Source organism: Heloderma suspectum, chromosome 3, assembly GCF_057233095.1.
Source record: "Heloderma suspectum isolate Gila_16-S chromosome 3, 16-S_ref, whole genome shotgun sequence".
NCBI classification, from domain to species: Eukaryota; Metazoa; Chordata; class Lepidosauria; order Squamata; family Helodermatidae; genus Heloderma; species Heloderma suspectum.
In genome coordinates this window covers 59,871,620-59,886,990 of record NC_139460.1, presented here as the reverse complement: position 1 = coordinate 59,886,990, position 15,371 = coordinate 59,871,620, and the positions used below count along the sequence as shown (strand labels likewise).

The 15,371-nt window shown below is 44.6% G+C and overlaps 1 protein-coding gene across 4 annotated transcripts in view; it reads right to left on the bottom strand.

Annotated features, from left to right (window-relative positions):
- ARL13B (ARF like GTPase 13B) overlaps positions 1-14,918 on the bottom strand; it is a 62,950-nt gene extending 48,032 nt beyond the window's left edge. For all 4 annotated transcript variants that reach the window (XM_084843392.1, XM_084843393.1, XM_084843395.1 and 1 more), the window contains exons 1-3: positions 14,661-14,918; positions 13,039-13,219; positions 2,282-2,352 (exon numbers count right to left, since the gene is read on the bottom strand). In XM_084843392.1, coding sequence (XP_084699518.1) covers positions 2,282-2,352; positions 13,039-13,097 — 130 coding nt within the window. In that variant the 5' untranslated portion in view covers positions 13,098-13,219; positions 14,661-14,918. The remainder of the gene's footprint in view (positions 1-2,281; positions 2,353-13,038; positions 13,220-14,660) is intronic.
- Positions 14,919-15,371: the final 453 nt, after the last annotated feature.

Genomic DNA, 15,371 nt, shown 5'->3' with positions numbered 1-15,371 from the left:
CCAGAGGGTGAGTAGGGTGATTTTCTCTTCTGGTTTAGCCACATGCATTTAATGTATTGTTGATGCAGAGGATCCCCTAACCTCCAAGGGTGGCTTTAAAGAATGTGTGGGGAGCTGCCACTGAAACAGGAAAAGTGAAAAGCCCTTGTGTGTATGTACATGAGCCCTTTGGAGCTGGGTCATACTGAAATAACAAAAAGACGGGGATAAAAGGTTTTGAGGAAGAAAGTGATCAAAGTTTCTTTCCCATAGGAAAAACCTATCATTATCATGGACTAGATTAATTCATAAATAAAGTCTTCAGGGATATCAGCAAATTGCTGAGTAACCATCTTAAAGACGCAGCTCAACAACTTCCCCACAGCTCAAATACAACAGTTTTATCCAATTCACAGCCTGTATGTGTGCTATTTTACTGTGTGCTATTTTACTGAAGCTGGAAGAGAGAGAAAATCATGCTGATACAGATTTGTATGGCTGAGGAGATAAAAGTGATGTGGCAAATTGCAGGTACCTTCCTAATTATAAATGGGAATATAAAAATGTCATTAGAATCACACTTGGTTATGGACACACAATTTCCTTCTTTGAGTTTTTCCTAATTATAGCTCGAGTCAATATCATAAAAGAGGTTATATCTACAAGATTGATTTTTATGTAAAATTTACTGATGTATGCTCATTGCTATATTTCAGTAAATAGGAGTTATTGCACATGCAAGAGGAAAAAATAGAGGAAGAGGAAAATAATTGATTTTCTATCCTAAACCAAAAAGGCATCCTATAATGAAATGCCTTATTAACTTGAAGACATATTTTACATATTTCCTGGAATTAAAACTAATTTATGTCAGCAATTCCTTAAATGATGGGGAGAACAATCCTACGGCCATTAGATGGTGTCTAGAGAGCCATAGGATTTTTCGGTTCCCAGAAATTGCGCTCCCCATCCCTTCCCCCTCTGCCTTGTAGGTAGTGTGGTTCTTGCCAGTCTCCATGCACAGAAACGGAGCACAGAGAGGGGAAAAGGGGGCATTCCTGGGAGCAGGCAGGGGAGGAGACTGCAGAGCCTCCCCTGCTCCTTCTCTGATGTTCCCCAGCTAGACAGCCGAAATCACATCTAGCCAAAAATGCAGGGCAGCTGGAGCATGGAGGACAGGATTCCCTTCATGCTCTGGCCACCCTGCACTCGATAGGTATTCGCCTCTGAGTTCGGAGGCTGATGTCTATCTCCGTAGGATTGTGCCCTAGGGGAGTAATAGACAGTGACTGGGGGACATGGGGTTGTTTAATTTCCAGGCTGTGAGGTCAGAGCCCTGAGCTAGGAAACTGCACTCCTTGGCCCCTCCCCCTCGCTGCCGATGCGACTGCTGCTACGAGCTTGCAAATGCGAGCTCATGGAGGGGTAAACGGGGGCATGCCGGGGGGAGGGGATGGGACCAAGGACATAGGGAAACGAGCTGTCCCCAACCTCCTTCCCTCTCCCTCCCCAAAGCCTCTACTAGATGGGCAAAAACACCTGTCTAGCTAAAATGCAAAGTTGCCCCTCCTGCTTTGCCCTGGATACTCATAAGCCTCCAAGTTCAGAGGCTTACAAGTACCCAGGACGGATCCGACAGGATTGCACCCTGAAACAACTACCAAAGGTATTTTCCTTCAGTTTTATGAAATATAGAGCTAGGACATGGCATTCTACTTCCTTACAAAGAGTGCTTTCCTCTGTAAGGGTATATGCACTAGTCCTAACTCTGCAAGTGCAGGACTTCTGATCCCAGCAAAGGCTTTACAGCTCTCCACCATGTCAGGAGGAGCATGTAATGAGGATGTGTGCTTTGAAGTGCTTTTCAGATTCAGCAGAAGCGAAAGCCTTATGACAGTATCCAATGCTGCCCCTGCACCTCCACCGATTATGTTTCACCAGCAGGACCCACTGCTGGCGCAACAGGAAGCTACTGCTTCCTAGAACAACCCCAGAAATGAGCCCAAACCTTTGTTTCCAGAAACAAATAGGTCAGTGGTGCTCGCGGATGGGAGCTCCGCTGATCTGTTCTATTCTGGAAATGAGTGTTTTGCCTCTGCTGGTGCAGGGGCAGCATTAGATACTGCTCTTAGTTTACTTAGTTAGTCTACACTGTTCATAACACTTTAATGCTATCCAGAAACTTTAGACAATGGGATAAATCCAAAACTGGGTCAGGTTTAAACACCAAAGAAGCTTGTTGTAATACTTGATAAGACAATTTCCCAAAGAATGATTGGATCAAAACAAAGAGGTTACTTACCGCCTTGGATTCCTTTCACTGTTGCAGTTTTCCCAGCATTATCAAGACCCACCATGATTAATGTCACTTTCCTTTGAATTATAGAAGAAGAAAATAGTACTTTCAGTTGTTTTTCCTGGAACAAGCATCACAGTCCTTTTAGAAGACATCTTTAAATGTATGCTTTGGAATCATTCAAGTATCAATTATTATTTATATAGCACAAACTATATAACGTGGCACTTTACAAAGAACAGGCTTGACAAGTGCCTACACCAAAGGGCTTACAAAAAAAATCTAAAATAGGTAAAAGGAAACAGAGGAAGGGGGTAAGAGAGGCAGGAACAGACAGAGGCAGAATATGCTATTATTTCAGCTATATGTACAATACAGCATTGGGACTAGGGGGATATTCCAAAGGCTTCCTGGAAAAGGTGACTTGAGGAGACATGACAGAAGGGAGGTGGTCCACTGAGACAGTTCCAGGCATATGGAAGAGCAAGGGCGGTGTCATTTCAGGGAACAGGAAATCTTTGGATGGCTAAGGATGGTGGAGCTGGATGAGTGAAGATCACAGGAAAGAATGTAACAGAATACAAGAATAGAGAGATAAGGGGAAGACAGTGAAGGGATTTAAGGAAAGTTATCACACTGAACCATGAGAGAGATGAATAATTTTGGCAGCAAACTTTGCTGAACAGATATGAATGCACAAAAGTGGGACAAGAGAAGATCAGAGAGATGACCAGGGCATAGACCAGAGTTTTGGTCGAGGAGACAGAGAAAAAGGGCCATATTTTAGTAATGGTCAATTTATTTGTATCCCACATTTCCCATATTGTCCTCAAAGCATATATTGTCCTCATATATTGTCCTCAAAGCAGTTCACAAAAGAAACAGATGCAATCAACGTAATTATATTACATCACAACATTAACTTCATCAAGGTTCATTTAAAACAAATAAAAATTTAAATAAGCATAAGACATACTAATAGGTCAGATAACAATATCTAGTATCAATAACAACATATACTCGCGTCAAACAATTCACTAAATTGTTCACATTAAGATATCGAGCAATAACATACACATCAAACACACAGCAAAACAGGGGAAGAAAAAACCACAAGGCAATTCAAGCAGCAAAAAGACTCTCATCTCACCAGGGTCCCATGTTCTGAGCCCAGAAAGGGCACCCTAATGGAACTCCTTTCCTGGCTGTCTCTTGGCAACACAGCGCCAGGAAAGGCAATATGGGTTGATGTCCACAAGCTGTCCATGAAACAGCACAAACACCATCACACATACCAAAATGTAGCAGCAGCTCCCTTATGAAGGTTCCTGACGCTGGGGGTGTGGCAAAGCAGGTGGAAACAGTCAAGCCCTGATGGCAAACACACAGTCTTTTCCCCTCCCATTAAAATATTTTGTAATGTTGTAAAGGGAGAAGGAATATGACATGGTGACAAACTAAAGGGGTGGGGGGAGAAGAGAGAGAACGTAGAGAAAAGAGTCAAACAGAAACCAGGCTTCATGCCCGGTCCACAGATTAGATGGTGATGTTGTCAAAGAATGAGGAAAGTCAACGAGGAGAGGACCTGCAGCACCCAAGAGGAAATATCAGTGAGGCACTTGGAGATACAGGAATGGGTGGAAGGTAAATGTTCTGGTGTAGGGAGGCAGAGCTGGGTGGCACCAGCATACAAGTGATGCTGAAAGCCATGGGATTTGATGAGGTTACCCAGAGACAATGCATTGGACTGGCAACAAATCAAACCTGCAACAAGATGTTGCAGTGTGGAGTATTCCCGTTCAGGGTTTCAGCCAGTTAGCCATGCCCACTTTCAAGATACCGCATTCCATCTAAGCCTCCCACTTTCCACTAAGGACTATGCTTAGTCCTCACTGGAATAGGTTTCTTTTTCTTGGGGTGCGGGTGTCTCTCCCTTTGGGTTTTCCCGCCCCAAAGATTTTTTTTGTACTTCTGCAAAGCTTGGGCTTTCTCCAAGCCTGCCGATTCCTCTCTTGTTTATGAGCAGTGGCATTTGGGCAACATAGGGAGCCACACGGAGAATTCAGTTCATTATATAGGATAGTAGATATTGATATACAGGCCAAGTACAAAACCCTGGGATCCCAACAGGGAGAGGGAAAGCAAAGGAAGAGCACCCCACCCATCCCTGGAAACAATGGAAGAGTGATTAGATAGGCAGGCAATCAGCTGAGGACACAAAAACTTAGGGCATAAAGGGAATCAAGCAGAAGAGAGTGATAAATTGTATCAAAGGTGGAAAGGACAGGGATGATGGGGACTGAACAGAGGCCTTTGGATTTGACAGTGAAGTGGGAAATTATTTTCATGGCCGTGGTTTCAGTGGAGTGTAGGCAGCAGAAGCCAGAATGGAGGGGAAAACAGTTGCATGTTTTGACTGCTGACAGGAAGGAGCCAGAGGAGAAAGATGGTTGCTAATGTGGTGGAGGGGATACATAATGGCAGGAGATGGCAACTAGACGTTAGGAGGAGATAAGATCATGGGGGCATGAAGGGGGTTAAATGAGTATAATAAGGCACTTAACTCACCAGATGAGACAGGAAGAAAGAAAGGGGAGAAGAGAGCGTTAGAGAAGTCAAAGAAGATGGATTCTATTTAATTTTGATAGAGGAGGCAAAACCTTGAGCAGAGCACAAGGACAGGAGACAAGCCTTGGCACAGGGGTACGCAATATAGAGCCTGCAGACACCAATGTACCCTCGGACACCTTCCCAGGTGCCCACCAAAACAAATCAGATGAAAATCACACAAATAAAATCTCCTATTGATCTGGAGACATCTTTGGCCTACAATATACAAGTACCATGGTGAGCAACAATTGCATCTCTATTTTGTTTTCCAAGCCTGGTATGACTGACATTCATTTATGGAGGAATGTTTGATTTTATATTGTTTTAAATCTTGTTTTAAGAGGTGTTGTAAACCACCCTGAAAAGAAACACAGAAAAATTAAATAGATGGGGAAACAGAAGTTGTTGTTGTTGTTGTTCAGTCGTTCAGTCGTGTCCGACTCTTCGTGACCCCATGGACCATAGCACGCCAGGCCTTCCTGTCCTGCGCTCTCTCCCGGAGCGTGCTCAAGTTCATATTCATTGCATCCGTGATGCTATCTAGCCATCTCATCCTCTGCCGTCCCCTTCTCCTTTTGCTTTCAGTCTTTCCCAGCATCAGGGTCTTTTCCAGGGAGTTTTCTCTTCGCATTAGGTGGCCAAAATATTGGAGCTTCAGCTTCATTATCTGTCCTTCCAATGAGCACTCAGGGTTGATTTCCTTTAGGATGGACTGATTTGACCTCCTTGCAGTCCAGGGGACTCGTAAGAGTCTTCTCCAGCACCACAGTTCGAAAGCATCAATTCTTCGGCGCTCAGCCTTCCTTATAGTCCAGCTCTCACAGCCATACATTACTACTGGGAAAACCATAGCTTTGATTAGACGGACCTTTGTCAGCAAGGTGATGTCTCTGCTTCTTACTATGCTGTCTAGGTTGGCCATAGCTTTCCTCCCAAGGAGCAAGCGTCTTTTAATTTCATGGCTACAGTCACCGTCTGCCGTGATCTTGGAGCCCAAGAAAGTAAAATCTGTCACTGCTTCCATTTCTTCCCCTTCTATATGCCAGGAAGTGATGGGGCCAGATGCCATGATCTTCGTTTTTTTAATGTTGAGTTTCAAACCAGCTTTTGCACTCTCCTCTTTCACCCTCAACAAGAGGCTCTTGAGATCCTCTTCGCTTTCTGCCATTAGGGTGGTATCGTCTGCATATCGGAGGTTGTTGATAATTCTCCCAGCAATCTTAATTCCAACCTCTGATTCATCCAACCTGGCATTTCTCATGATGTACTCTGCATATAAGTTAAATAAGCAGGGTGACAATATGCAGCCTTGTCGTACTCCTTTCCCAATTTTGAACCAATCGGTTGTTCCATGTCTGGTTCTTACTGTTGCTTCTTGACCCTCGTACAGGTTTCTCAGGAGACAGGTAAGGTGGTCTGGTACTCCCATCACTTTAAGAATTTGCCACAGTTTGTTGTGATCCACACAATCAAAGGCTTTAGCGTAGTCAATGAAGCAGAAATAGACGTTTTTCTGGAATTCTCTTGCTTTCTCCATGATCCAGCGAATTTTGGCGATTTGATCTCTAGTTCCTCTGCCTCTTCGAAACCCAGCTTGTACTTCCGGTAGTTCTCGGTTCGCATACTGCTGAAGCCTAGCTTGTAGGATTTTGAGCATCACCTTGCTGGCATGTGAAATGAGCGCAATTGTGCGGTAGTTTGAACACTCTTTGGCGTTGCCCTTCTTTGGAATTGGAATGTAAAGTGACCTTTTCCAGTCTTGTGGCCACTGTTGAGTGTTCCAGATTTGTTGGCATATTGAATGCAGCACTTTCACAGCATCATCTTTTAGGATTTTAAATAGCTCGGCTGGAATACTGTCATCTCCGCTAGCTTTGTTGTTACTAATGCTTCCTAAGGCCCACTTGACTTCACTCTCTAGGATGTCCGGCTCAAGTTCAGTGACCGCACTATCATGGCTATCAGGGACATTCAGATCTTTCCTGTATAGTTCTTCTGTGTATTCTTGCCACCTCTTCTTAATCTCATCTGCTTCTGTTAGGTCCCTGCCTTCTTTGTCCTTTATCATGCCCGTCTTTGCACAAAACGTTCCCTTGAGATCTCCAATTTTCTTGAAGAGATCTCTAGTCTTTCCCATTCTGTTGTTTTCCTCGATTTCTTTGCATTGTTCATTTAAGAAGGCCTTCTTGTCTCTCCTTGCTATTCTCTGGAACTCTGCATTCAGTTGGGTATATCTTCCCCTTTCTCCCTTGCTTTTCGCTTCCCTTCTTTCCTCAGCTACTTGTAAAGCCTCATCAAACAGCCACTTTGCTTTCTTGCATTTCTTTTTCTTTGGGATGGATTTCGTTGCTGCCTCCTGAACAATGTTACAGACCTCCGTCCATAGTTCCTCAGGCACTCTGTCTATCAGGTCTAATCCCTGAAATCTATTCCTCACCTCCACTGTATATTCATCAGGGATATGATTTAGGTCATACCTGAACGGTTTAGTGGTTTTCCCTACGTTCTTCAATTTAAGCCGAAATTTTGCAAGAAGCAGCTCATGATCTGAGCCACAGTCAGCTCCAGCTCTTGTTTTTACTGACTGTATGGAGCTTCTCCATCTTTGGCTGCAAAGGACATAATCAATCTGATTTCGATATTGACCATCTGGTGACGTCCATGTGTAGAGTCGCCTCTTGTGCTGTTGGAAAAGAGTGTTTGCTATGATCAGCATGTTCTCTTAGCAAAACTCTATTAGCTTTTGTCCTGCTTCATTTTGTACACCAAGGCCATGCCTGCCTGTTATCCCGGTGATTTCTTGACTTCCTACTTTAGCATTCCAATCCCCTATGATGAAGAGGACATCTTTTTTTGGTGTTAGTTCTAGAAGGTGTTGTAGGTCTTCATAGAACCGATCAACCTCAGCTTCTTCGGCCTCAGTGGTTGGGGCATAGACTTGAATTACTGTGATGTTGAATGGTTTGCCTTGGATTCGTACTGAGATCATTCTATCATTTTTAAGATTGTACCCCAGTACTGCTTTTCCCACCCTTTTGTTGACTATGAGTGCTACTCCATTTCTTCTAAGGGATTCTTGCCCACAATAGTAGATATGATGGTCACCTGAATTAAATTCGCCCATGCCTGTCCATTTTAGTTCACTGATTCCCAAGATGTCGATGTTCAACCTTGCCATCTCATGTTTGACCACCTCCAGCTTACCTTGATTCATTGATCTGACATTCCAGGTTCCTAAACAATATTGTTCTTTACAGCATCGGATTTTCTTTTCACTGCCAGACACATCCACAGCTGAGTGTCCTTTTGGGTTTGGCCCAGCCGCTTCACTCTTTCTGGCGCTACTTGGAAATACCCTCTGCTCTTCCCCAGTAGCATATTGGACACCTTCCGACCTGAGGGGCTCATCTTCCGGCGTCATATCTTTTAGCCTTGTGATACGTTCCATGGGGTTTTCTTGGCAAGAATACTGGAGTGGGTTGCCATTTCCTTCTCCAGTGGACCACATTTTGTCAGAACTCTCTGCCATGACCAGTCCGTCTTGGGTGGCCCTGCACGGCATAGCTTATGGCTTCAGTGAGTTACGCAAGCCCCTTCGCCACAACAAGGCAGTGATCCATGAAGGGGGAAACAGAAGTAGGGGAAGACTAACAAACAACAAGTACCAGCAAAGGAATATAGGGAGTCTCTTTTCCCTCTACATCTCCAGCATAACCGTAACTCAAACTGGAAAATATTTTTTTCCAATAATGCAGTTAAGTTTTTAGTCATACTTGCAAACATGCAAATAACCATTTCCTCTCTGGCCTACAGCAAGGTAAGCATCACCACCATGCAACCAGCAGAGCCTCCAACGTGCAGTAGGTCACTAGTGTCTATATGTGTGAGGAGAATTTTAGAACATAAAAAAGCCACACACATAAGGATAGTACATGGAAAAATTGATTGTACAGAGTCAGCTTTCCACTCAGAGTACTTTCCTGCTTCAAGGTTCATGTTTTATTTTGTGAGTGGCAATCTTTGCATTTGATTCCAGCTCCTTCAATTAACTGCAGCAACCTAATTTGTTCTGCTCTTATTTTCTATTGTTTAATGTCTCCTGCTTGCCCTGCAGCCAAGTTAATGGGCAAGTTTGCACGATCACAGAGGGAAAACAAGCCACAGTGGTTTATTTTCCCTCACCATATGTGCTGTCATGAGCTGTTTAATTAGCATAATTCCCCTTGCCCGGCGAAGGTTGTCATGATGTTCAGACCCGGAGAGGGTGGGTAGCTGGGGTGGTTTACAAATCACCCTGGGACCCATGGCTTGTTGGTGAGTTGTTGAGTGCCTTGCTGTGACGTCGGAACCCAGCATGATGGCTTGGCCCAAGCAATTACATCTCCTGGCAAGAGTGGCGAGAAGCCCAGCTGCTCCTCGATTATCTCCCTACAGCAGCCTCCAGCCTCCCTCCTCAGTAATGTCCACCCCTCCGCTGATACAGAAATGACACTTGGGAATGTCCTGAACGCTCTCACCACCTTTTTTATTTTTTTTTGCACTGCTTCAAAAATACCTAAATGTGTTTGTAATTTTTCTTTTTGCCCCATTTTTTTGCAGATTTGCCTGCCCAATATGTAGAGTCTGCAATAGTACATTTGCCTCATCAATTTGCTTGTAAATTACCTTCTCCACTTTGGGGCTTCCACTTACAGCTTTCAAAGTTTGCTGTCAATGGAAGTGCTGAAGTGGAATTCCTAATGACAGAAAAAAACGCATTTCCAAATGACAGGCATAAACTAACAAACCCATTTTTGCAGTAAGTACAGCCATACTCCCACAGTAATTACACTCATACTCTAGCAGTAATTACATCCACGAATCCCAATAGCTCTGTCCTGTTTAGTTGCCACTTTTGGAGTTTGTGGCCAAGGCAAGCACCAAAGCAGAGAAGAAACTGACAAGTGTCAGTTCAAGACTTGATACAGTGAAAGGATGAAATTGACAAGTGGGATATCAACACCTAGAGGTGATACTGATGACGGTGCTGCTAAGACAAAAGGAAGAAAACAGCGAACAGTAGAAAGTACTTTGTATTTGGGAATGACAGAAAAATTAAAAAATTATAAAACGAACCCATCTGCATACTTCCAAAGCGCCAGGAGAAAAAGTGTGAACTGAAAAACTGCACAGAAAAGGGGTAGCTATCGGAGCAGGGTGGGAAGTCAGAAAAGTTTCCCTCTGTAGGGGCGAGAATATGAGAGGGGTTGTGCCGCAAAGGCCAAGAATGGGCAGGAAGACTAAGGGGAAAACAAGCCACAGCAAGCCGTAAAGAGCCCGATTGTCTGTCAGGAGTAACATGGATTAGCAAGCGAACAATGAACCCACTGTGGCTTATTTTCAGGGTGGCTTATCGTGACATGCTAACTCGCCCTATAAAGTGGAAAACAACTTCATACAACGTTCAGATACTTCCAGTTCTTTGGCTGAGCTGTAGCAGTGGAAAAAGGTACCAAGGAAGCTCTGAATATTGAATGGGGTCAAAGAAATGTCCACCTTCAGCTGAAAAGCTTATCTGCGCTTTGGGGGCAAAAAATGTTTTTTAAACATTCAGTGTGTTTGTCCCACTTGGAGAATATGGAGAGGTGCTACCAACTCCTCATATTAAAGTGCAGTCACAGCACCTATGCCTAGATAGCTTTTAACCATATCCCCTCCCCCCCACCTGCTTATTATGCTGACTCAATAAGGCTCTCTGCACATGCTCAGAGGCTCTTTAAAATATTATTACATTTATATCCCACCTTCTTTCCTCTTGCAAGGAATCCATGGTTCTCCTCCTGTCCATTTTATCCTCACAACAACCTTGTGAGGTAGGTTAGACTGAGTGTCAGTGACTGGACCAAAGTCACCAAGCGCACTTCATGGCTGAGTGGGGACTAGAACCCAGATTTCCTAAGTCCCAGTCCAACACTGTAACCACTACACCAGATTGTCTCTCGCTTTGATATGTCACATGTTCTTGCAATGCATCAGTAAAAATAGGCACAGAGGCTGAGCCCTGGTCATATTAAGCCCTGGATTAGAGAAGAGGGGGAGAGACACAGGAACCTTCAGGTGTGAACCAGTCTAATATGGTATCAGTTTGGGCAAAGAGATTTTTTTTTAAAAATTGGCAAATAAGAATGTGAACAGGGATGACACCAATATAAACCTTTTACGGGTGCTCTCCCCCGCGGCCCTGCCACTGCCTTTTGGGGGGAGAGGAGTGGAAATGCTTTAAAATGATTTTTTTCCTTTTTAAAAGTCTGGAATTTAAAAATAATTGTGCTTAGGGTTGATTTTTTAAAAAACATTAAATCCACATGAAAGTGATTAATATGTTCTTGCGGTCTAGTACCTTTTAAGGATCTATTGCCAAGGGCTGCGTTTTTGTCATCTAAATATATGGATTCAATGAATCTCAGAATAAGGAACAAGTAATATACATACTGAATGCTACAACCCAAAACTAGTAGCGTTGGCACATGATTTCACCTATTTTTTTTGTCCAAATGTGATTGAAAAGCTACAAATATCCTTGTTTTTATCTGTATGAATTTATAAATGAAACTTGCACAATATATTGTCCATTTCAATACAGACACCTACTCAGCAAGTTTTATCGCTGCTTCTTTATTTTTTATAATTAGGAATTCAGCAGTGTGGATTTTTTTGCAGTTTAGGGCACAATCCTGTGCATGTTTAGACAAAAAAAAAAGTCCTACAACTCCCAGCATTCCCCAGCCAGCATGGCTAGCTGGGAGCTATAAGACTCATTTCTGTCTAAACATGCATAGGATCTTATTGACCTTATTCTCATTTAAAAATAAATTATCCACTTTATAGGCAGAGCTGTCATAGCAACTTATAGATATATGTAATTGCTTGTAATTGACTAATCAATAAATGCACAATATAACACAAATAAAGCAAAAATAAAAATATGCTTTGTAGCAATACAGCCAAAATTAATCTGGGTCAGGCCACTGTTCAGTTGCCTTTAGCTTATAGTATTGCATACCACAAAGAGGAGTTCACAAATGCCTGAACGATTTACAATATAATCCTATGCAGCACAATCCTCAGAATTCCTCTGATTCAAGAGAGCTTACTCTCATATAAGTGTATAAGATTGCAGCCTAAGGAAATATTTTGTACCTGGTGCCCTCCAGATGTTTTGGACTTCAACTCCCATCAGCCCTAGCGAGTATGGCTAATGGTCAGGAATTCTGGGTGTTGTCGTCCAAAACATCTGGAAGGCACCAGGTTGGGGAAGGCATTTGCACAGAATGCTAAGCCAGAGTTTTGGAGAATCCTGGTTTATTATTCATGAGCAGCATGCTAGTGCATGCTGCTCCAATTATTCCCTCTTGACTCCTCCCAGCAGCGGAATCAGCTAAACAAATAAGGATCTCCCCAGGAAAGAAAAGCTGAATGTTACACCTGAACTAGGATTCCTGGCTTTTCGCTCTCAGACAAGCCAGGAATCATACCCCAAGAACAAATCCTGACTTGTTAGGGGAGCAACAAGCCACGAAACCTGGTTCAGACACAACACAAACAAACCCTTCTTGGTGAGTTTCTGGTTGGTTTAGCCAAGCCTCCTGGCAGAAGGAGTTAAGCAGGAGCAATCAGGCAGCATGAACCAACACTCTGCTTGTGAACAATAAGCTAGAATTTTCCAGAACCCTGGCATAGCGTTCTGTACAAACATGGCCACTGAGTAACCAGCAAAAGTTAGATCTTTGCCATAGGGCCAACAGGATGGGGCGGGGCGGGGGGGGGGATCTGGAGTAGGGTCAGTTTGGTACTATCTGCACTTTCTATATTTCATTTTCCCCTACCCCACATATATGTGTGTGTATATACATTACTTACAGCTCAGGATAACACTTCATGTATCTGATGAAGTGGACTGCAGCCCAGGTAAGCTTATGCCACTTTAGATTCAAGTTGCCACAAAACTTCTTGCTATATTTCAGATAGTAATTTCCCTTGTTCTGATCTCTTGTGAAAGGCTAATTGCCTCAAGGTTATACAAATGTATTCTTTGTGACACCTGCTGTGTACAATATATTCAGACCAATATATTGAAAAAAATACTATTCTACATGTATACTTCCTTTTTTTACCTGACAGGTTCTCGCCACCGCTTTAGCCAGTTGCAGCAATTGGCCATCAGACTATACATCCCTATCCAATAGCCATTCAGAGCACCAAATGAATTTACAAATGCAGCCTGTAGACGGATCCTGGAGTTCCAATCATAGACATACCACAGTGGAACAGATTGATGCAGATGCTGTCTTATTGCTAAAATAATGGGAGGAAAAAGAGAGTACAGTCAATAAGTACTTGCTGTCAAACTTCATTCTTTCAATACCAGCTTAATAAAGAGCTCCTTCTGTAAAGCTGACCACTAAGCACTGTCTGTTACAATGATTCACACAAATATATGGCCACCCCATTGAAAAATGTTGCAGTTCTGGAAAATAACTTTTACAGTGTACAGAACAGCAAGTGCAGCACCATATCTTTTATCTGGGCCAAATACATATTTCTGTACCACAGTGAAGGACATGCTAGATCACAAGTTCTCACAAAGGATTTACAAAAAAAATGTATATGAAATATTCTCAGAAGTTGGATCTGTGGAGCCTGTACTTAATAGAGGAAGGGAGATGCACAGAATTCCTGTCATGGCCATGAGATTTTACACCACCATGCTTCCAGAACACACTAGACCTGTTAGATTAATCTGTTTCTGCCAGTTACATTATTTCAAAATTTGTATCTTACCACAAAATGAACACAAGACCTTAGCGTGGTCTGCAAGTGTTACACCGAGAATCAGCGGAACCTGCTGAATATGGGTGTTGTGAGGCGGTGGGAACCCCCCCCCCCAAGATCAAGCAGAGGCACCTTCCATGAGCAGACCCCTTACGTCAGCCTTTGCGAACCCAGTGCCCTCCCAATGTTTTTGACTACAACTCCCAGAATTCTAGTGCTTTTGACTAAACTCCCATGCTGCCTGGGATTGATGGGAGTTGAAGTCCACAACATCTGGAGAGCAACAGGTTGGGAAAGGCTGCTTTACGCTGACAGAAGACAAATCCTGGATCCAACCCATGTCTAGTCCCCCACCACTCCACATACCCTCACAATAACCCTGTGAGGGAGATTAAACCGAGCGTGTGTGCACGTCACTGGCCCAAGATGGGGCCAGTTCTACGACTTGAACACAGATCTCACTAGAGAAGCCTCTTACGAGTCCCCTGGACTGCAAGGAGGTCAAATCAGTCAATCCTAAAGGAAATCAACCACGAGTGCTCATTGGAAGGACAGATACTGAAGCTGAAGCTCAAATATTTTGGCCACCAAATGCGAAGAGAAAAGTCACTGGAAAAGTCACTGATGCTGGGAAAGATTGAAGGCAAAAGGAGAAGGGGACGGCAGAGGATGAGATGGCTAGATAGCATCACCGAGGCAATGGATATGGACTTGAGCACATTCCGGGAGAGAGCGGAGGACAGGAAGGCCTGGCGTGCTATGGTCCATGGGGTCACGAAAGGTCGGACACGACTGAACGACTGAACAACAACTCGCTGGTCTAAGCCACTTTACCACCACGCCAGACAGTCTTAATGTTATTCTCATGGTTGTTCTCATTGTTACTATTATGTGCCAGCCCCGAAGTAAGCAGGACCCGAGCCACACAAAGGGCAAGAGCCTGAGCAGTGAGTAAGTCTCTTACCAGTGCTTCATCACCGCGAACGCAGGGCGAGGAGGACACAAACGCGCGAAGCCGGGTCCCAGGCACAGCCTTCGGCCAGCAACAGCGGCCCAGGAATTCTCATCCCCCACATCGCAGCCAGGCCGGCGGAGAGGCCCGCCCACTTTCCCTCAGAGCCGCCACGCAACCGCCACGGCAACCCCCCTCCCGTCGCTCGCACAGCCCCCCGAAGCGGCCGCGGATTCCCAAACCGGCCCTTCCACGGAGCCACGTGACAGCGTTTCTTTCGCCGCACCGCCCCCCTTCACGTGACGCTGGCAGAGCTCGCTTATTGGTCGGCTCTCGGAGTAGTTCGATAACAACGGGGCGCAGAAAGGACGCGTAACCAGGCTGGTTTCCAATGGTTACAAAAGAGCGAGAGGAGGGCGCGGGGCGGGAGAGGCGATAGCCAATGGGGCATGGAAGAAGGGGTGATTGATGGATACTTGGCAACCATTGGTTCCCCACGAGGCGGGGAATGGTTTCCAGGGAGAGCGGAGCGAGGAGTTCCTGCCTTGGGCTGCTCGCGCTGAGCAAGGCGGCGCTGCCCTGTTGAGGGCTGAGGCGGGTGTATAGTGCGAATCCAGGCCGGCTTTCGGGGTCGGCCCCGCTGGGCCCGCCGCTGGTGGCTGCAGTGAGCAGCCGCCTCTGCCGAATCAGCCGCTGGCCCAGCCGTCAGGCAGAATGGTTTGG